The sequence below is a fragment of the Heptranchias perlo genome, chromosome 3 (assembly GCF_035084215.1).
Source record: "Heptranchias perlo isolate sHepPer1 chromosome 3, sHepPer1.hap1, whole genome shotgun sequence".
NCBI lineage: Eukaryota > Metazoa > Chordata > Chondrichthyes > Hexanchiformes > Hexanchidae > Heptranchias > Heptranchias perlo.
In genome coordinates, this window is record NC_090327.1 from 120,004,458 (window position 1) to 120,027,152 (window position 22,695).

At 41.9% G+C, this 22,695-nt stretch overlaps 1 protein-coding gene across 3 annotated transcripts in view; it reads right to left on the reverse strand.

Moving 5' to 3' along the window:
• nudcd1 (NudC domain containing 1) overlaps nucleotides 1-22,695 on the reverse strand; it is a 113,241-nt gene that overhangs the window by 3,233 nt on the left and 87,313 nt on the right. For all 3 annotated transcript variants that reach the window (XM_067981777.1, XM_067981784.1, XM_067981785.1), the window contains 3 exons: nucleotides 21,477-21,621; nucleotides 18,756-18,881; nucleotides 760-916 (listed from right to left, as the gene is read on the reverse strand). In XM_067981777.1, the coding sequence (XP_067837878.1) occupies nucleotides 760-916; nucleotides 18,756-18,881; nucleotides 21,477-21,621 (428 nt within the window). The remainder of the gene's footprint in view (nucleotides 1-759; nucleotides 917-18,755; nucleotides 18,882-21,476; nucleotides 21,622-22,695) is intronic.

The following is a 22,695-nucleotide window of genomic DNA, read 5'->3' on the forward strand; positions in this document are numbered from 1 at the left end:
ACCAGGAGAAAGAAGAAGCAAGTAAAAGGTTTAAAACTAATTTTAGGAGAGTAAAACAATAGGATGGTTAGACCAGGTAGAAAAAACAACCTAAAATTTAAAAATAGGACAGGGAAGAATGAGAAAGAAGGTAACATCTTGGAAATAGAAATGGCATGGTGAACAGAATTAATGTGTTCACATTTTTATTTTATTTTTACATTAAAATTGTTTAGAGTGTATGTTTTAGCTGTGTAAGCTTGATATTATAGTAATAAAACTACTCCTGGCATTGAAGCTGTAATAGTTTCATTTATTTCAGTGTCAAAGTGTTGAAAACAGACAAAAGCACTGGTCCAGGGAGAAATCATTTTCAGTGGACTGGTTATAAATCCAAGAGTCAATGCTAAACCGATATATTAGCTAGCACAATCACCCTCCCTTTTTTAAGTTTTTCCAATATAATGTGATTTCAGATGTGACGCACCATTGAATTGACTCCCTCACTGATAGCTAACCAATCTGAAATACCCCATTATACATGTTATGTGGATGGCTCCCAAACACAGCCTTACTAAATTTACTATATTTGCCCTGATGGCAACATTGAACATGCAAAAAATAACTTAACTCAACAGAGAAGGCCTAAAGAAACAAAAAAGAGTTGTTAATCACAACTTACTGTAAAATGAAAGCATGTGAAATATTCATGGAACAGAGATTGTCTAACAAACTGATCGTAAAACAGCTCATGCAGCACATTGATCGTTCTTTTCCTACCTAAAGCATTGAATGTCCCAATGTGCTGCCACATGTTCTCCTGTTTTGAGTGTGGTTGCCACAGAAGTGCATCAACATCATGGCGTAGACACAAGCACGGCATCTCAGCCGGATTTACCACAGCTGTGAACAGATACTGGTGACTGCCCAGATTAACCTGAAACCAAAAATTAAAAGACACACAAACATTTAGACATTATGAGTAGGAAGGGAGGTGCTGCAGTAGCCAAAATCTCCAGTAATCGCGTTTAAAAGATTTGTATGGTAAGACATACAAGTATCCATATCTTACATAATACCTGTCTGTCACCTCATTGATCTTGGAAAAAAGTGCATATATTTTACACTGATATTCGTATTCAGATATCCATATTGGTATTGGAATAGCCTTCACTTCTCAACAGGCACTTTAATAAATTCTTATGGACTTAGGGACTTACTAATTACTGCAAATTATCTTTAAATCCAAGGCTCCTCTATGCATCAGCTTCCATAGCTGGCAATACATTGCCTGTATCTTGAGTGTTCCTAACCTACATTAATGATTTAGGTACAGAAATCCAATACATACTGGTGAAGCTCACAGATGATATTAAACTAGGGACGCCAAACAAGGCAGCCATTTAAAGGAGTTAAATGAAATGTGCAATGAAATAAATCAACAGTAGATGAAATTCAATACAGGTAAGTGCAAGATGCTAGACACTGGCAGGAAAAAGGAATGTCACAAGTATAGTATGGATGATGTGGGTGAAGCAGAAAGGAATCAGGGCAGGTACAATTTGGTGATGAAGACGTTAAATTGTTGTGCAGCAGTAATATGCACAGTGATTAGAATGCTTAATTATACTGCTAGATCAGTTAGTGTATAAGTTGGAGGTTGTCATACTAGTACCGTACAGTGACCTGGTCAGATCGCACCTGAGTAGTGCGTTCAGTTTTGGTTGCAAAGACCTTTCAAGCAACGGAGTTGGTGCAGAAGACGGCCAAGAGACTGCTCTCCAGCATCAAAGGAACTTGAGAAACTGTCTTGAAAGGAAGTGACTGAGAGCAGACATTGTACAATATATTAAATGTCACAGATGTGGTTAATCCGGAACACTACTGCAAGATATGTGAGGATACCAGAACAAGGGGACATAGTTTAAAAGTGGAGAGAGGAAGAACTTTTTTATGCAATGAGGAATCAAGACTGGAATGGCCTTCCAGGTAGGACACTGGAGGCAAGAGCCTTGGATTCATTCAAGTATCAGATGATGTGACAGAGGGATTGTTGGTCTTTTATTCTGGATAGATGAGTTAAGATGGGCTGAATGGCATCCCTTGTGAAAATAATTGAGAACTATGACCTTCATTTGAACATGGAATCTTACAGCACGGAAGGAGGCCATTCGGCCCATCGTGCCTGTGCCGGCTCTTTGAAGGAGCTATCTTTTGAAGGAGCTATCTGATTTGTCCCACTACCCTGCTCTTTCCCCATAGCCCTGGAACTTTCTTCCCTTCAAGTATTTATCCAATTCCCTTTTGAAAGTTACTATTGAATCTGCTTCCACCACCCTTTCAGGCAGTGCATTCCAGATCACAACAGCTCACTACATTAAAAAAATTCTCAACTCCCCTCTGGTTCTTTTGCCAATTATCTTAAATCTTAAGGAAAAACACTGAAACTGCTGAATACTGAACCATCATGTGCCACTGTGGGAGCTCAGCGCTGGATGTCTCATTCTGCTGTCAGGGTTAGTGTCAGGCTTCCAGCATATTACTTAGCAGATTATCAAGCAGAAACAACCACGGCCAGGTGACTCGCTGGCTTCTGTTGTCAGGATGACGGTCAGGTTCCAGCCGCTTTGTTTAACCACAAGTGGAGGAATGCACTTTTAAAAGGTTCACTATTTATACTCCACAAATTGGCTGTTTAAAACTTCAAGCTGCCTTATAGCACTTAATGCTTTTAACACTGTTAACTGTAATCTCTGATTTATAAATCTGGTGTGAATTAGAAAGAAAATCCTTAATAAACTGCCACAATCTATAGCTCAGAAAAACCAATAAAATCAATGTACTCACTGACAAATACCTGCGCCTAACACATTGAACTCAATTACAAATCAATTAAAAAAATTCAACAGAGCTAGATTAAATTGGTCCAGGAGCTGTTTAAGTCTGATAGGTCTACCAGCCCCAGCGATGTCTGCTGTCATGACTGTGGGGGCCATGGTGAGCTCTTGTCACAAGAAGGTGCCAGTGAGGTCGGCCTCACAGGATTGGGGAAAGATCGCTTTGGGAATTGGTGGAGGGCGAAGAGGGAGCACAGCACAGTAACTTCTTGAGCTGTCTGGTGGTAGCATTGGTGAGCTGGACCTGGCTGGGGATTTGGGGCAGGGGCAGGAAAGGGAGGGGCAGGGGCAGGAAAGGGAGGGGCGTGGGGGTGGAAGAGGGATGGTCTTACTGGGAGATTGTGGAGGGGAACAATGGGGTCAGGAACAGTAGGCAGGGGAAGCCTAGGATTGGGAGAAGCAGTTAGATAGTGAGCATGCGGGCCAAGGGATTGATAGTTGCATATACACATTAGACCACAGCAGAAAGCAAAAAAATGAGCCCACGTAAGTCAGTTATAGTACAGCATGGAAGGTGGACTCAGGCTTCTCAATCACGCACAAGCATCTGAGTAAAAACATTAATGAAAGCATTCAGATATAGAATTTTCAGCACAATGTGTTTCAGTTACTGAGAAAACAAATATGAAAATTAAAGTAATTGCATGTGAATCAATTATGAAATTTGAATGAGCAATCAACTGAAATAAATTTGCAATCAGTAGATGTGTGACAGAAAGGTGCCTGGGATCACTAATATAATTAAGTGCCACATCAAAGTATGAAGCAGGAAGCATTATGGATGGGAAATGTGTCTCCTACAGTGCTGCTCACGCTAAGTCAGTGTTGTTTTATAAGGACAGCAATATGCTTTGTAAAACAGTGTATTATTCTGCTGCTAACGTATAAGCTATTCAAGTCCCACTCCAGAGAATTGAGCACAAAATCTAGAAAGGAAGACTTTCACTTATATAGCACCTTTCACGACCTCAGGATATCCCAAAGCCCTTTAGTCAGTTAAGTACTTTTGAAGTGTAGTCATTGTTGTAGTGTACACAGCAAGGTCCCACAAACAGCAATGAGATAAATGACCAGATAATCTGTTTTAGTGATGTTGGTTGAAGGACAAACATTGGCCAGGACACTGGGGAGAACTCCCCTGCTCTTCTTCCTATAGGTGTCATGGGATCTTTTACGTCCACCTGAAAGGGCAGACGGGGCCTCTGTTTAACATCTCATCTGAAAGACGGCACCTCCAACAGTGCAGCATTCCCTCGGTGCATGGAGTGTCAGCCTAAATTTTTTGCTCAAGTCTCTGGAGTGGGACTTGAACCCAAACCTTCTGACTCAGCTGTGAGAGTGTTACCCACTGAGCCACGGCTAACACCTTACGTTGAACCAATTTGCATCTTCCTTCTCTACTAAATATTTAGGCAACTGTACTGAACGTTACCATAAGGTTCTGCTTAAACCTTCTATTAAGACACAGCCACCTTATTATCTACTATTCTACACGCGATTCAGGAAAGCATTTATTGACAGGGAAGTAATTCACAAGCAGAGTAAAACAAAGTGGGTTATGACTCAAGTAATTTGGAAACATTCCTTCCATTAAGTAACAAATGAATGAAGGATATGTGGGTTTTGTACCGTTAAAGCTCATTCATCATTTATTGTTGAAGATGAGACAGATTTTAGAAACACAACTAAGGTTTTGAGACAAATTACATGACTGAACAAAGGGAATCTGAAAACAGCCAAACAAAGATCAAATAGCAGTGGTTTCTGAAGCACCACCAATCAAACTTTGTAAGATATCTTTCAGTATGAGGCAGTATAAAGCATTTTCATCTCCAGTGACAGTTTTATGTTTTTTTTAAATTTAAGACTAAATACATCACAATATAGTTTTTATACACAAAATGAAGCAAATAATGATTTAATAGACAAAGTATAGGGCAGCACAATGTTTTGATTCTTGGTTGGAGCGTTCTTTATTTGTGCTTTACCCCAGGTTTAAATGTTTTTTTTCTCCATCTGTGTAATACTCTCCAGTGGAACATTTATCTGTCCTACAAGGCTGAGGATAGTTGAATAGCCCATTCAAAGAGCCGGCACAGGCAAAATGGGCTGAATGCCCTCCTGCTGTGCTGTGATCCTATAAAATTTGCTGGGGGACAGGGGGTGCACAGGTTAAGCTAAAGGGTCCAATGCACGTGCAGACAGATCATAATCCAGAACGAGATATTTCAGATACAAAGCAAATGCAAGCAGAAGACAAAAAAATGCCATGCGAGTGACACCTACTGGGAGTCGTGGGGATAGGATCACTGCAGCTGGAAGGAAAGCAACAAACTGCGTCAACAGCTTGCATTTATATAGAAACTTCATTGTGGCGAGATGCCCCCAAGACGCTTCAGGATAAACTGTGTGTATGACAAAAAAAAGAGGAACATAATAATAATATGGGGAATAAGCTCTCAATTTACTAGGTACTGACTCTTAACGAACAGACTACTATTTCGTCTGATCGAAGAAACCTAAATACCTTTCCTTCCAAAACGGATGTCCGCTAATAGTTTCTGAGCAGCAGTTTTACAGCATGAAACGTGGGAGATGGAAGTTAGGACAAACATCAGTAACTAGATATATCTCTAACATTTTAGATTCTCCTTCAACACAAAAGTTAATTCAGTTTGTGGACGGAAAATGCAATGTATGGGGAACAGCCGCAGAACACAACTTCATGTGCTATTAAAAAAAAGCGCACTCCATATAGGCACAATGCTACTTTATTCATTCTTCACAGAGTACAGTCCATCATCTGTCTTTCACAGATTAAATTATACATTGCCCTCTGCACACGTCAGCAGCAGATTGTGCCCGATTTGAAACTCAAAATGAAATTCAACTTAAATTTAATTCTGCTTCCCAGCAATAGTCGACAAACTATAAATTTTCAAAATAAGACATATGGGTGCTTCCAGAAAGGAAAATCAGATGAGTGTTAACGTGACAGGTTTATTAACTCACTGGTACAAGGAAAATCAATCTAAACTCTTCTGTGAACTTAAAAACAGATAAAGTACTGCCATTTTTCAGAAAAGTCTAGATTTAATGCAATGTGCACACTACCGAATGATCATAAAACACTAATGTTGTAAGAGATTTCTGTACACTCACCTAGTGTCTCAGTTACCGTTACTCACTGGGGTAAATTTCTGTCATTAGCACTCTGGGCGTAGAGCTTTATGAACTAGGAGTGGATGATTACCCATTCAAATTAATGGGGTAGAAATTGGTACGCGTTGTACCAGTTTTCCGGGCATAAAGCGGGTTCGAAGAATACCAATTTAGTAGTGGGACTGCCTGTGACCAATGTGCGCAGGCATTGGTCCCACTGCCAAATTCGTCGGGCCTTTTCTTTAGGCAGCCTTTCAGCAACTGATGGCTGAGGCGGGGCGGAGATGGGCAAAGTTAGGGGCATCTTTGTGATGGAGAGAATATGGAGTGGTAAGTTCAGCTTGCAAACAGAAAGAGACTGCGCGTTGATCTTTGAATTCTTCCTCACGGCAATGCTGGACGACGCAACACGAGGCCTAGGCCCGGGTATTTGCGTAAGCTTCCACACAGTTGGCGGCAGCGGACCTGAGCAGCAGAAGACGGCGAGTGGGGATAAAAACAGCAGCAGATCTGCAACAAGAGAAAGCTACTGTGCGACGTCACAGGTGAGGTAGGAGAGTCCGAGAGGTGAGCACAGTGTAAAAGGAGAGTCCGAGAGCGGGAGGAGAGTCTGAGAGGTGAACACAGTGTAAATCTAAGGCAAGTCATGGCAGCACAGCTCGCACCCGTGATATGCTCCTCCTGTAGTACGTGGGAAGTCATGGACACTACCAGTGTCCCTGGCAACCATGTGTGCAGGAAGTGCGTCCAGCTGCAGCTACTGGCTAACCGTATTTCGGAGCTGGAGCTGCGGGTGAATTCACTGTGGAGCATCCGCGATGCTGAGACCATCGTGGATAGCACGTTCAGTGAGGTGGTCACACCGCAGGTAAAGATTACGCAGGCAGAAAGGAAATGGGTGACCGCCAGACAGAGTAAAAGGACTAGGCAGGTAGAGCAGGAGTCCCCTGGGGCTATCTCCCTCTCAAACGGATATACCGCTTTGGATACTGTTGCGGGAGATGGCTTATCTGGGGAAAGCAGCAAGAGCCAAGTTCGGGGCACCACGGGTGGCTCTGCTGCACAGGAGGGGAGGAATAAGAGTGGCAGGGCTATAATGATAGGGGATTCAATTATAAGGGGAACAGATAGGCATTTCTGCGGCCGCAAACGTGACTCCAGGATGGTATGTTGCCTCCCTGGTGATCAGGTCAAGGATGTCACGGAGCAGGGGGAGGGTGAACAGCCAGTAGTCGTGGTTCATATCGGTACCAACGACATAGGTTAAAAAAAGGGATGAGGTCCTGCAAGATGAATTTAAGATGTTAGGAGATAAATTAAAAAGCAGGACCTCAAAGGTAGTGATCTTAGGATTACTACCAGTGCCACGTGCTAGTGAGTATAGGAGCTGGAGAACAGACCAGATGAATGTGTGGCTGCAAGGATGGTGTAGGAGGGTGGGATTTAGATTTCTGGGGCATTGGGACCGGTTCTGGGGAAGGTGGGACCTGTACAAGCGAGACGGGTTACACCCGAGCAGGACCGGGACCAATGTCCTCGCGGGGGTATTTGCTAGTGCTGTTGGGGAAGGTTTAAACTACAATGGCAGGGGCATGGGAACCTGAGCAGGGAGACAGAGGAGGGGGAAACAAGGATAGAAACAAAAGACAGAAAGGGAAGAAGCAATAGTGGAAGGCAGAGAAAACAAGGGCAAAAAACAAATAGGGCCATAGTGCAAAATAATACTAAGATGACTAGCAATCTTAAAAAAAGTCTAAAGTCATTGTGTCGTAATGCACGGAGCATTCGCAATAAGATAGATGAATTAACAGCGCAGATAGATATGAACGGTTACGATATAGTTGCGATTGTGGAGACATGGCTGCAGGGTGACCAAGGATGGGAACTGAACATCCAGGGGTAGTCAATATTTAGGAAGGACAGGCAAAAAAGGAAAGGAGGTGGGGTAGCGTTGTTAGTAAAGGAGGAAATCAATGCAATAGTGAGGAAGGATATTGGCTCGGAAAATCACGATGTGGAATCTGTATGGGTGGAGCTAAGAAACACCAAGGAGCAGAAAACTTTGGTGGGGTTAGTCTATAGGCCCCCAAACAGTAGTGGAGATGTAGAGGAGGGCATTAAACATGAAATTAGAGACGCATGCAAGAAGGGTACAACTATAATCATGGGTGACTTTAATTTACATATAGATTGGTCAAACCAAATTAGCAATAATACTGTGGGGGAGGAATTCCTGGAGTGTGTACATGATGGATGTCTAGACCAATATGTTGAGGAAGCAACTAGAGAACAGGCGATCCTAGACTGGGTATTGTGCAATGAGAAAGGATTAATTAACAATCTTCTTGTGCGGGGTCCCTTTGGGAAGAGCGACCATAACATGATAGAATTCCTCATTAAGATGGAGAGTGAAGGAGTTGAATCCGAAACTAGGGTCCTGAATCTAAATAAAGGAAATTACGAAAGTATGAGGTGCGAGTTGGCTAGGATAGATTGGGGAACTTTACTAAAAGGGATGATAGTGGATAGGCAATGGCTAATATTTAAAGAACGTGTGCAGGAATTACAACAATTATTCATTCCTGTCTGGCGCAAAAATAAAACAGGAAAGGTGGCTCAATCATGGCTTACAAAAGAAATTAGGGGTAATATTAGATCCAAAGAGGAGACATATAAAATTGCCAGAAAAAGCGGCAAGCCTGAGGATTGGGAGCAGTTTAGAATTCAGCAAAGGAGAACAAAGAGATTGATTAAGAGGGGAAAAATAGAGTATGAGTGTAAACTAGCAGGGAACATTAAAAACTGACTGTAAAAGCTTCTATAAATATGTTTAGAGAAAAAGATTAGTGAAGACAAACGTAGGTCCCTTACAGTCAGAAATGGGGGAAATAGAAATAGCAGAAAAATTAAACACATACTTTGGTTCTGCCTTCACAAAGGAGGACACAAATAACCTCCCGGAAATGTTAGGGAACCAAGGGTATAGTGAGAGGGAGGAACTGAAGGAAATCAGTATTAGTAAAAAAAAGTGCTAGGGAAATTAATGGGGCTAAAGGCTGACAAATCCTCAGGGCCTGATAATCTACATCCCAGAGTACTAAAGGAAGTGGCCCTGGAAATAGTGGATGCATTGGTGGTCATCTTCCAAAATTCTATAGACTCTGGAACAGTTCCTACAGATTGGAGGGTGGCAAATGTAACCTCACTATTTAAAAAAGGAGGGACAGAAAAAACAGGGAATTAGACAAGTTAGCCTAACATCAGTAGTGGGGAAAATGCTAGAGTCTATTATAAAGGATGTGATAACAGAACACTTGGAAGGCATTAACGGGATTGGACAAAATCAGTATGGGTTTATGAAACGGAAATCATGCTTAACAAATCTACTGGAGTTTTTTTGAGGAGGTAACTAGTAGAATAGATAGGGGAGAACCAGTGGATGTGGTGTACTTGGATTTTCAGAAGGCTTTAGATAAGGTCCCACACAAGAGGTTAGTGTGCAAAATTAAAGCACATGGGAGTGGGGGGAATATACTGGCATGGATTAAGAATTGGTTGACAGACAGGAAACAGACAGTAGGAATAAACGGGTCTTTTTCTGGGTGGCAGGCAGTGACTAGTGGGGTACCGCAGGGATCAGTGCTTGGGCCCCAGCTATTCACAATATATATCAATGATTTGGATGAGGGAACTGAATGTCACATTTCCAAGTTTGCAGACAACACAAAGCTGGGGTGTGGAATGTGAGCTGTGAGCTGTGAGGAGGATGCAAAGAGGCTCCATTGTGATTTAGACAAGTTGGGTGAGTGGGCAAGGACATGGCAGATGCAGTATAACGTGGATAAATGTGAGGTTATCCACTTTGGTTGTAAAAACAGAAAGGCAGATTATTATCTGAATGGTGATAGATTGGGAAAAGGGGAGGTGCAATGAGACTTGAGTGTCCTTGTACACCAGTCGCTGAAAGCGAGCAAGCAGTTAGGAAGGCGAATGGTATGTTGGCGTTCATTGCAACAGGAACAGGGATGTCTTACTGCAGTTGTACAGGGCCTTGGTGAGGCCACATCTGGAGTATTGTGTGCAGTTTTGGTCTCTTTATCTGAGGAAGGATGTCCTTGCCATGGAGGGAGTGCAACGAAGGTTTACCAGACTGATTCCTGGGATGGCAGGACTGACGTATGAGGAGAGATTGGGTTGACTAGGCCTATATTCACTAGAGTTTAGAAGAATGAGAGGTGATCTCATCGAAACATAAATTCTAACAGGACTAGACAGACTACATGCAGGGAGGATGTTCCCGATGGATGGGGAATCCATAACCAGGGGTCACAGTCTCAGGATACGGGGTATGCCATTTAGAACCGAGATGAGAAGAAATTTCTTCGCTCAGAGGGTGGTGAACCTGTGGAATTCTCTACCACAGAAGGCAGTGGAGGCCAAGTCATGAATATATTCAAGAAGGAGATAGATATATTTCTTAATGCTAAAGGGATCAAGGGATATGGGGGAAAAAGCGGGAACAGGGTACTGAGTTAGACAATCAGCCATGATCATTTTGAATGGCAGAGCAGGCCCGAAGGGCCGAATGGCCTACTCTTACTCCTATTTTCTATGATTCTGTATCCTGACTTATTAGGAGGCTTGACAAAGGAGCCCAGAAAAGATCATTTGTAAGCTTTTGTTTGTAGATGTCTGCGCTCTAGAGATGAACACTCAGAAGGATCTGCAGTTCATTACTGATGGGTTTGCCACAGCAGCAAACAACTCTGACCCTGTCATGTCCCTGAAAAAAAAAAGAGCCTATGTATTTACCAGCCCAAGAGAAGCAGTACACTAAACTAGCCATCACTAATGGTAATAGAATGATATAGCACAGAAGGAGGCCATTCGGCCCATCGTGCGTGTACCAGCTCTTTGAAAGAGTTATCCAATTCGTCCCATTCCCCTGCTCTTCCCCATAGTCCTGCAAATTTCCTCCCTTCAAGTATTCACCCAATTCCCTTTTGAAAGTTACGATTGAATCTGCTTCCACCACCCTATCAGGCAGTGTATTCCAGATCACAACTTGCTGCATAAATTTTGTTTTCCTCATGTCACCTCTGGTTCTTTTGCCAATTACCTTAAATCTGTGTCCTCTGGTTACTGACCCTTCTGCCACTGGAAACAGTTTATCCCTATCTACTCTATCAAAAGCCTTCATGATTTTGAACACCTCTAACAAATTTCCCCTTAACCACCTCTGCTCTGGGAACAAACCCAGCTTCTCTAGTCTCTCCATGTAACTGAAGTCCTTCATCCCTGGTACCATTCTAGTAAATCTCCTCTGCATCCCCTCTGATGCCTTGACATCCTTCCTAAAGTGTGGTGCCCAGAACTGAACACAATACTCCAGTTGAGGTTTTATAAAGGATTAGCATAACTTCCTTGCTTTTGTACTCTATGCCTCTATTTATAAAGCCCAGGATCACCTCTGCCTTTTTAACAGCCTTCTCAACTTGTCACGCCACCTTCAAAGACTTGTGTACATACACCCCCAGGTCACTTTGTTCCTGCACCCCCTTGAAAATTGTACCATTTAGTTTATATTGTCTCTCCTCATTCTTCCTACCAAACTGAATAACTAAACTAAATGTCGTCAACCAGTTTACTTATCTGGGTAGCACGTTGCCAAATGATGCACTAATAGATGATAAAATGCCCTCTTATATCAGAAAATCCAGCTCGGCATTTGACAGACTTGAAATGCGTGACTGGAACCAATATCAGCCCAAACTCAACAAATCTGAAAGTGTGCAAGCACTAATGCCATCACTACTCTCCCGAATGGATGCAAGTCCCAGATGTGTTGGTGCCATCGCATTTGGCAACTTGAGAAGTTCTACCTCTGACACCCGAGGTCGACTATGAACATAAAGTAGCAGAACTGCATTACTAACTGCAAGATCTATGAGCAAAGCAAGACCAGGCTGATGAGGGCACAGATCACAGCTTTCAGAATGCACCTGTATAGAAACTGGAACAGAGAAAGGTGAGCAGCAGAAGAAATACAAAGACATGCTCAAGCACAACCTCAATCTATATAACATTAATCTCTATATCTGGGCTAATCTTCCAGCTGATTGCACGATCTGTTAAGCAATGATATGTGGTGGGTTAGCTAGTCCAAGAAGCACGCAGATCTCCTGAAGGAGAAACAGCAACGGAAGTAGTGTGAACAGCTGCAGCCCGTCCATCTCAGACAGACTGCATGAGTTTATGAAACATGCAGGAGACCTCGCCTCTCACATTGGCCTTAAATAGTCGTTGGAGCTCTCATCAAGACTGGGGCTCTTCCCAACAAGGGTCATCAAGTATGAAGGATTACCATCAAATGTTACGGTTAGTTGTATATGGTGCGTGAACAAGAAAGAAAAATGGCAAATGAATGCAATCTGAAAAAGAGAGTAATTTGATAATTAATTTTAGGATAAATTTAGAATTAATCTGATTCCAATGTTCAGCTTGAAAAATAGCTGTCTGATTTAACTGGGTAGTTCTGTGCAGGATCTTTGTACCTGATTAGTAGTTTTATCTTTCACTAGCTGCTTAGAAATGAACATATCAGCACAAACTGAACAGACTCTTATTTAAACCAAACATTAAAGTGTAAGGTGCAGATCTAAGGATCAATGTTCACATTTAAGGTACGGTGCATGCTATAGCAAAATGTAATATAAATAGATATTGCTGCATATTTTTGGGGGGATAATTACATTAAAGCCTATTTATTGCAAAGAATAACTGAATTTGGATCCAAGAATGTTCTCCAAATGGCAATGCAGGACTAGATTATAGTGGATTTCACAATGCTCCTCCTTAAAACTAGTCAATTTTCAAATAGCACTAAGTTTTTTTTATTCGTTCGTGGGATGTGGGCATCTCTGGCAAGGCCAGCATTTATTGCCCATCCCTAATTGCCCTCGAGAAGGTTGTGGTGAGCCGCCGCCTTGAACCACTGCAGTCCGTGAGGTGAAGGTTCTCTCACAGTGCTGTTAGGTAGGGAGCTCCAGGATTTTGACCCAGCGACGATGAAGGAACGGCGATATATTTCCAAGTCGGGATGGTGTGTGACTTGGAGGGGAACATGCAGTGGTGTTGTTCCCATGCGGCTGCTGCCCTCATCCTTCTAGATGAGAGAGACTGCGGATTTGGGAGTTGCTGCAGTGCATCCTGTGGATGGTACACACTGCAGCCACAGTGCGCCGGTGATGAAGGGAGTGAATGTTTAGGGTGGTGGATAGGTTGCCAATCAAGCGGGCTGCTTTTTCCTGGATGGTGTCAAGCTTTTTGAGTGTTCTTGGAGCTGTACTCATTCAGGCAAGTGGACAGTATTCCATCACACTCCTGACTTGTGCCTTGTAGATGGTGGAAAGGCTTTGGGGAGTCAGGAGGTGAATCACTCACCACAGAATATCCAGCCTCTGACCTGCTCTTGTAGCCACAGTATTTATGTAGCAGGTCCAGTTAAGTTTCTGGTCAATGGTGACCCTCAGGATGTTGATAGTTGTGGGGGGGGGTGTTTCGGCAATAGTAATGCTGTTGAATGTCAAGGGGAGGTGGTTAGACTCTCTCTTGTTGGAGATGGTCATTGCCTGGCACTTGTCTGGTGCAAATGTTACTTGCCACTTATCAGCCCAAGCCTGGATGTTGTCCAGGTCTTGCTGCATGCGAGCACGGACTTCATTATCTGAGAGGTTGCGAATGGAACTGAACACTGCAATCATCAGTGAACATCCCCATTTCTGACCTTATGATGGAGGGAAGGTCATTGATGAAGCAGCTGAAGATGGTTGGGCCTAGGACACTGCCCTGAGGAACTCCTGCAGCAATGTCCTGGGGCTGAGATGATTGGCCTCCAACAACCACTAACATCTTCCTTTGTGCTAGGTATGACTCCAGCCACTGGAGAGTTTTCCCCCTGATTCCCATTGACTTCAATTTTACTAGGGCTCCTTGGTGCCACACTCGGTCAAATGCTGCCTTCATGTCAAGGGCAGACATTCTCACCTCACCTCTGGAATTCAGCTCTTTTCTCCATCTTTGGACCAATGCTGTAATGAGGTCTGGAGCCGAGTGGTCCTGGCGGAACCCAAACTGAGCATCGGTGAGCAGGTTATTGGTGAGTAAGTGCCGCTTGATAGCACTGTCAACAACACCTTCCATCACTACTTTGCTGACGATTGAGAGTAGACTGATGGGGCGGTAATTGGCCGGATTGGATTTGTCCTGCTTTTTGTGGACAGGACATACCTGGGCAATTTTCCACATTGTCAGGAAGATGCCAGTGTTGTAGCTGTACTGGAACAGTTTGGCTAGAGGCGCAGCTAGTTCTGGAGCACGAGTCTTCAGCACTACAGTTGGGATGTTGTCGGGGACCATAGCCTTTGTTGTATCCAGTGCACTCCGCCGTTTCTTGATATCACATGGAATGAATCGAATTGGCTGAAGACTGGCTTCTGTGATGGTGGGGATATCGGGAGGAGGCCGAGATGGATCATCTACTTGGCACTTCTGGCTAAAGATGGTTGCAAATGCAAAAGACAAGGCTGAAGCGCTCACGTGCTGGACTCTGCCATCTTTGAGGATGGGGATGTTTACAGAGCCTCCTCCTCCCTTTAGTTGTTTAATTGTCCACCACCATTTACGATTGGATGTGACAGTTATTATAAAACAAAATAAATGGCACTTTAAACTCAGATGAACTAAATTATGAACAGTATCACTTATGCAATTGATTTGTGTCCAACAAGGTAGGAATATTCAAATAAACCACTTTAATTCATGAGAATTCTGAAAAGTTTCGGCTGCTGTACCATTTTGATATCACAGACATCCAGAGGCACTTCACTGAAGTAGCACAATTTTAATGAAGCAGAAAGGAATCTAGTTGAACAACTGAATCACTACATTTCTCCAACATATAAATATTCCATTCTGCTTATTCTAGGATCAGTTTTTCCTCTGCAAGACAAGGCATTAATAGTTTTGTCGCACTGTTTCCATCAGGCATTCTTAATATGCATGATATGATCATTTTTCAATTGCTGTGTGTTGATATTTCTATGAAATGTGGCTTCACTGTGCTCCATCATACGAACCTTCAAAACTGCCAACAAAAGTGATTAGCTTCCATGCAACATAATGCTACTGCGTGCACATATCGATTAGCTCCCGAGAACTGCTATATGCCATGCCAATCGTAACAGGATGATAAATAATGGCATTTGACATCTCAAGGCAAATAGAACAAAATAAAGTTTAGTTTTCAACCTTCATTATTTCCAGCACATTGACAGTTAGGTGTTCTAAGGCATACTTCAGTTAGCTACATGTTGGCTACAAATGCATGTTCTCACCAGTGCAGTGCACTAAGTGCAGGTTCACCTCATTAAAGAGAGGCCATTTCAACAGTCTAAACACACAGTATTATTGAAAGTGCTGCTTAATGTGCTGGTGCCAACATTAGATCAAGTATTTCTCGCACAAATTAGTTAGAATATATTTTTCTTCTAAATCTGGTTAGCAAAACATTTCTAATATGCTCAAGGCCATATAGGATTTAAAAATGCAATATTGGTTATTACAAACACACTTCCCTAATCCTACAGTCAGGGGATTTCATAACATTGGCTCTACTTAAAAAGATTTCATCAGTTCCCAAATTACAAAACTGTTTCAGAATGGAAAATAAGCATATCACAGAGCCTCTTCTGACTACACAGTTACAAATAATGTAGCCTCCAAAGGCAATGTGAATCACTACCATAACATCTGATATCTTATTTATATTACAAAACTGCTAATATAACCATTCTTACCACAACTGCCCAGTTTATACCGCGGGACAGGTCCAGCAATAAAAAGTAACTGCGCGTACAGGAGATTCCTGCATCTACAATCGTTCCAGAATACTGAACCAACATCAAAGCAACAGTGAATGAGAAAATCAATCACTTGTCAGGTTAATGCTTGCAATATTACCAATCTGGCTGGGACTCTTGCTGATGGACATTGCTACCCTGAATGGGCAGTGTGAGAGGTCAGCCCACCTGCAGCAAGACTGAAAGTGGTAGACCGCATCTACGCGCTTGCTGTCTACTGCAGCTGCTTACTTCAGCGGAACCCACGGGCTGGAGACATTCAAACCTCTTCCTAAGGGATTCCTGGGCGCCTCAGGAAGCCCTTTGGTTTTGTTTAAGTTGCAGGGCTGCCTCTGGCACGGCTCTTGCAATCCGAAGCAAAACACAAACTAAATAGGGTGTGAGATCCCAAAGAACATTAGGGAGGATGTCAAGGCCTTAGAGAGGGCACAAAAGAGATTTACCAGAATGGTACCAGGGATGAAAGATTTCAGTTATGTGGAGAGATTGGAGAAACTGGGATTGTTCTCCTTAGAGCAGAGAAGGATAAGGGGAGATTTGATAGAGGTGTTCAAAATCTTGACAGGTTTTGATAGAGTAAATAAGGATAAACTGTTTCCAGTGGTAGAAGGGTCAGTAATCAGATTTAAGGTAATTGGCAAAAGAACCAGAGGTGACATGAGGAAAACATTTTTTACGCAGCGAGTTATGATCTGCAATGTACTACTTGAAAGGGTGGTGGAAGCAGATTCAATAATAAATTTCAAAAGGGAATTGGATAAATACTTGAAGTGGAAAAATTTGCAGGGCTATGGGGAAAGAGCAGGGGAGTGGGACTAATTGGATAGCTCTTTCAAAGAGCCGGTACAGGTACAATGGGCCGAATGGCCTCCTTCTGTGTGGTATCATTCTATGTTTCTATTACCTAAAGGTGCAGGAGAGTATTTTGAGTGTCAGTAGTAGCTCTAGCTCCTGACAATGGCTGCAGTAGGAGAGGCACTACGTTGAAATTCGCTACTAATACAAAAGAGGAGGAAAGTAAAAGGTTTCAGCAGGACACAGGTTAACAAATGGGCAGCACGTATCATTTAATGCAGATCAGCTGCCCAAAGTCAGCTCGGGGGAAAAAATCAACCCCATTGATTTCTAAAGCTATTATTAGGTTGCATATTGGGAGAGTAATTGATTGAACGCGGCTGCAAACTGACTCCAGCAGCAAATAAGAAGGCTACGTTCATAGAGACACAAAACTTAAGTGTTGCTTTTGTCAGTGTTACTTAAGTTTCTTTTGCTAGCAAGCTGCTTGAGTCAAGCAACGTACCCAGCAGGAGTCAGTGTAAGTCTGGGAACAGGAACAAAGCAAGATGTTCATCTGCAGCAGATTTCTGAGGGACTAAAAAACTGCAACATCAGTGATCGCGATTTGATCAATCACTCAAAAGGGCAACAAGAATAAACCCAAGTATAAAGAAGTTTAAGCTTTACAGTCTAGAAAGGCGATGGGTAAGGAAGGACATCAAAGTACATACAATATTAAACAGTACAGATAAAGTAATCTCAGATCATTACTTCAAAGTAAGCTAAGAAAGTAGGAATATAGGACATATCTGGAAATTGACTAGTTAGCAGGAATAATTCCTTTACTCAAACAGTGATAAATGTTTGGAATAATTTGCAAGGCAGGGTAGGGGAGGCAGAAACAAGGAAGTTGTTGAGGATACAGTTGGATGCTGTGACTAGACAGTTAAAGGAGCAGAGGGATGAGTTTCAGTCAACCAACTGGCCCTTTCCTCACCCTAATTTTTTTTACAAAGTTTATAACTAAAACATTCTTACACATATATACATAAAAAAAATTGTGATCAAAATGTTATTTCTGTTCTGCCCCACTCATTTTTCTCTAGCCCTTTCCCTCTTCTCTCACTTCTATTTTATATATATTTTTCTTTACCTGTAATATGTTTAATTTTTACTGTAACATTTCTGATCAGTTTAGAACAAAATCGCACCTGCTTTCATTCTGTCTCCGGCCAGGACCCCTGTGAAGACCTGAAGGAGAATCTCAAAGGGTTTTGGTGAAGGAGCAGGGAATGATATTAGAGCTGGGCCTAGCACACGATCTGAAGGGCCTCCTTATTTTTCGAAATTTCTGATCATTATGGGTTCTGTTTGTGTTTCATTTACTTGAACCCGTTTTTTTTTTGAGGGGGGAAATTGAAAAGAATTCTGTGGCATATATGACTTATAAATGATAATTCCACGGACCAAAACATAGGCATCCCCATGAAACAGGTGTTTATTTGTAAAATACATATGACATCTCAACAACTGCTGCCATTGAGTCAGTGATTAGTGTGAAACAAAGCTATAAAAGATTAAGGGGTGACCTAATTGAGGTGTTTAAGTTAATTCAAGGAGTTGATAGGGTAGATAGAAACTATTTCCTTTGGTGGGGTAGTGCAGAACAAGGGGGCATAAACCTTAAAATTAGAGCTAGGTTGTTCAGGTGTGATGTCAGGAATCACTTCTTCACACAAAGGGGAGTAGAAATCTGGAACTCTCTTCCCCTGTTGAGGTTGGGCATCAATTGAAACTTTCTAAACTGAGATTGATAGATTTTTGTTAGGTAATGGTATTAAAGGATTCGGAACCAAGGCAATTAGATGGAGTTAAGATACAGGTCAACCATGATCTAATTGAATGGCAGAACAGGCTCGATGGGCTGAGTGGCCTGCTGCGGTTTCTATCAGCAGTAACAAAACGGTTACAACACTTTGAAGTTATTGTACCGTTTGTTTAACCGAGAAGTGCCTCTTACCACATGAGTAGCTTTCAACGTGTTGCCATCGAATCGAGTTAAACTGGAAGTATCCTCGGGGAAGCGATCACACTCTTCCAACTCTTGAGCATTGCAGGGTGGCTTGTCTTTTTCAGGGTCTGCGTTCTGCGAATGACGTGGGAGAAAACAATGCAACGCTTTTAGGCATCAGGGCCATTTTGTGCGACCACATAATCCCATACTTTTTAAAATTTTCTCCCTCTCCTGATGGTGCTGACTCACACTGGGTACAATTCCACAAGTAGTGAAGCTATTCTTCATGGGTGAACCTGCGCAGTGAGTATTAGGGGAATATTCAACCATGGGAGGCATCACAGCCCCACCTTACCCTCAACAAAGGTCCTTACAAATGCACCTTCCAGCAGGGATAACTGGACAGTGATCAGGGGCTAGAACCACAGCCTATTTTTTTCTCTCTAATCCAGGGAGATAGAGCCCAAGTGTTCTGTTCCCAAATCCATCCTGGTTTAAATCAGTTAGACTCAGTTCAGACCAGAGATTAGACCTGGGACCTTCCAGGTCTGAATGGCTCAGTACCATTCTGGGCAGTCCTCACAAGTAGCAGAATGGATAGCAAGCTGGCTACAAAATAGAAAACAAAGAGTAGGGGTTAAGGGTAGTTACTCAGACTAGTGGGAAGTGGTGTTTCACAGGGATCGATGCTGGGACCACTGTTGTTCACCATCTCAGTCCTAAATTGCCCATCCCTTATCCGGAGACTATGCCCCTTAGTTCTAACTCTCCAGCCAGGGGAAACGGTCTCACAGCATCTACCCTGTCAAGCCCTCTCAGAATTTTATATGTTTCAATGAGATCACCTCTCATTCTTCTAAACTCCAGAGAATATAGGCCCATTCTACTCAATCTCTCCTCATAGGACAACCCTCTCATCCCAGGAATCAATCTGGTGAACCTTATACATTCTGTAATTATAAAATATTTTTTGAATGTTGACATTATTTTGCAGTTTAATAAAAAAGGAATTGAATTAGGCCACAATGAAGAACTTAGGGTTGGGTAAATTTTGAAATTGTACTTCCGATTCCTGAGACCAAATCATTTATGTAAATGGTGAACAACAGTGGTCCCAGCATCGATCCCTGTGAAACACCACTTCCCGCTAGTCTGAGTAACTACCCTTAACCCCTACTCTTTGTTTTCTATTTTGTAGCCAGCTTGCTATCCATTCTGCTACTTGTCCAGACACCACATGCTCTGACCTTAGTCAGGAGTCTACTATGCGGTATCTTATCGAAGACTTTTTGAAAATCCAAGTATATTACATCTACCTCATTATCCGTGTCTACTCTTTCTGTTACTTCTTCAAAGAATTCAATAAGGTTGGTCAAGCACGACCTTCCCTTTTGAAATCTGTGCTGACTATTCTTTATCATATTTTCGGTTTCTAGATGTTGTTCCAGTAGGATCTAGTAAGAGCCAATCTCAGAGAACTTTTAATCATTGATAGCTGAAGCAAGATAAATTACACATTCGCTGATTTTGATAACATCCCTGACACAGCCTGCCCATAAATTGAGTTCCAGGCTTGAGAGGGGAGGTGGGGGGGAGAAACCAGGTTTTGGTGTGGAACTGCAGTGGCTAGGCTTTGTGTTTGTTGTAGAATGTGATTCTTGCATCTCATTAGTTCCTGCTAACCACATGGTTAGCAAAGAGCAATCAGAAAGCAAATAAGAAGGCTTTGTTCATACAGACACAAAACTTAAGTGTTACTTAAGTTTCTTTTGCTAGCAAGTTGCTCGAGTCAAGCAATTCGAATGCATGTTTATTTAATGAGCAGAGTTAGGGGCCAAGCTCTGGGGAGTCTCACTCCACTTCACTTCACTCAGGAGTCAGGTCAGGCCCCAACTCTGGATTTAGTCTGCATTTGCACTATAACTGGAGTGTTAGTGCAAAGTAAAACCTCAACCCTTCATAACTTGATCAATTCTTCAAACACTGGAAATCATCTTGTAATTTTTTTTTGGAGAAGTCATAAGTCATGATGTACTGGAGACAGTGAGCATGAATTCTTTCAGGAAAGACCACCTTACAGATGATACAGACCTTGAAGCCAAAGTTTAGCATGCATTGTAGGACAAATTTAGAATCAAAACACAGAATAGACTGAAAATACAATGCTTCTAAGGCCATAGTCCAGAATGTGGTGATTGTTAAGGGGACACAATTCTCTTACTTTTGGAAACAACAGAAGAGTGTCTTACTCCAACAATAAGAATGGATAAATGAGCTTGCATTGACATAGTGCCTTTCACGTGATTTTTATGGTGGTGTTGGTTGAGGGTTAAATATTGGCCAGAACATAATCAAACAATTTGTTTCAGGTCCAAAGAGTTCTACGGCATCTCCATGAATTCATGCAACGTAATTAATGGTCTGTTAGTTATGATAGTTCCATTTGTCCTACATGATTTGAATTCATAATAAATAAGCTGACCTTTCCTTTCACTTCCCTTCATTAGTAGATCAAAAATGTGTAAAGCCAATGTTTAAAAACAACTGTAAATGCATAAATGGCAGTCAAAATTAAAGGCAGCTGAGATTTTACTTTAAAAGCACTGTTCAAAACCAGGAGTATCCTGCCCACCTCCCAAAAAGAGACAGAGTCACATCATTTTATTATATTAACTTGACCATGCACAGGGGAAAATTACAAAATCTTTTTGGAAGAGATTTACTTACCAGTTCTTCAGAGGCTAGGTTTAGCAAACGCTCATTTATTTGAGAAGCCTGATCAGGGTCCATGATGAATTCACCTCTCTTGTCACCAATGACGAGTTCTGGCCACATCACTCCTTTATCTTTCTTTAATAAGAAAATCTCCAAGCTAGAGGGATTAAATATATATAAAAAGAACTATTTCATTTCAGAAAGGGTATATTGGAATTAAGTCATTAATCAGAACAGAGTAAGCACCAGCATATGAGACAAAAATTAATTATAGAATGCACAATGTATGTTTGAAGTTCTTGGTGGCAGCAAAATAAATGAACTATACTGTTCATGGTAAATCAGGAATAGTGATTAGCAAGCAAAATCAAAACAAGTACATGCAAGCCAAAATGCAAAATAAATTTATAGCAGTTAAACTTTGAACCAAAGGCTGAATTATTGACAGTAAAAGTATAAATGCAACAGGAATTATATAAAAGATTTGGTACACAAATCACTTTACAGCACAGAGAGTAGATAAGGTAATAAGCGTGTCGAACAAGTGTTTTTTTGCAGATTTCTTAACTTAGTTTCTCAGATTTAAGCTTACTCCCGAGGGAAAGATTTCTAAACATTTCATATCTGTACACTAATAAGTACAGTGACCATTGTTCACTGCAATAACCTTAGAATTTAATTGAAATTCTCTGCAGAAATTTGCTTCAATTTTGCCACAGCAGTGAGCAGCTCCACTTCTAACTTTTTTTTTGAGTGCTTTTTAAGTGATTAACAGCTCCACTCACCCAAACAGCTAGTGTTTTGCTACCAGAACATTTGGTTTCTTGAAGATATTAGCTAAAATGCGCACTAAAGATGTACATAGGCTGAAATTTTAATTCAGCCTGTTGCACTGCAGTAGTTAGCCGTGTTTCTTCATATAGGTGCAGTCACATTATTTTCTCCTGCAGCAATAAGCATGTACTCTTAAGTTTTCAGCACCACCCGTGTAGCATTCACACACCATCTTCAGCGTCACAGCTAAGCTGTTCCCACTTTGTTGCGATGCTAAAGATAGTGTGTAAACAGGGTCAATGTCAGGTGAAACTGAACTGCAGACCAGAAAGCTAAACTCCCTGCACCTGGGGGTTCATGACTCAAACTGTAGATCAGATATACAGATTGCAACGTAAACACAATATTCTGCGGTACAGGTCCTAAAGGGCAAAGTTGAGCAGGACAAGAGGGGAAA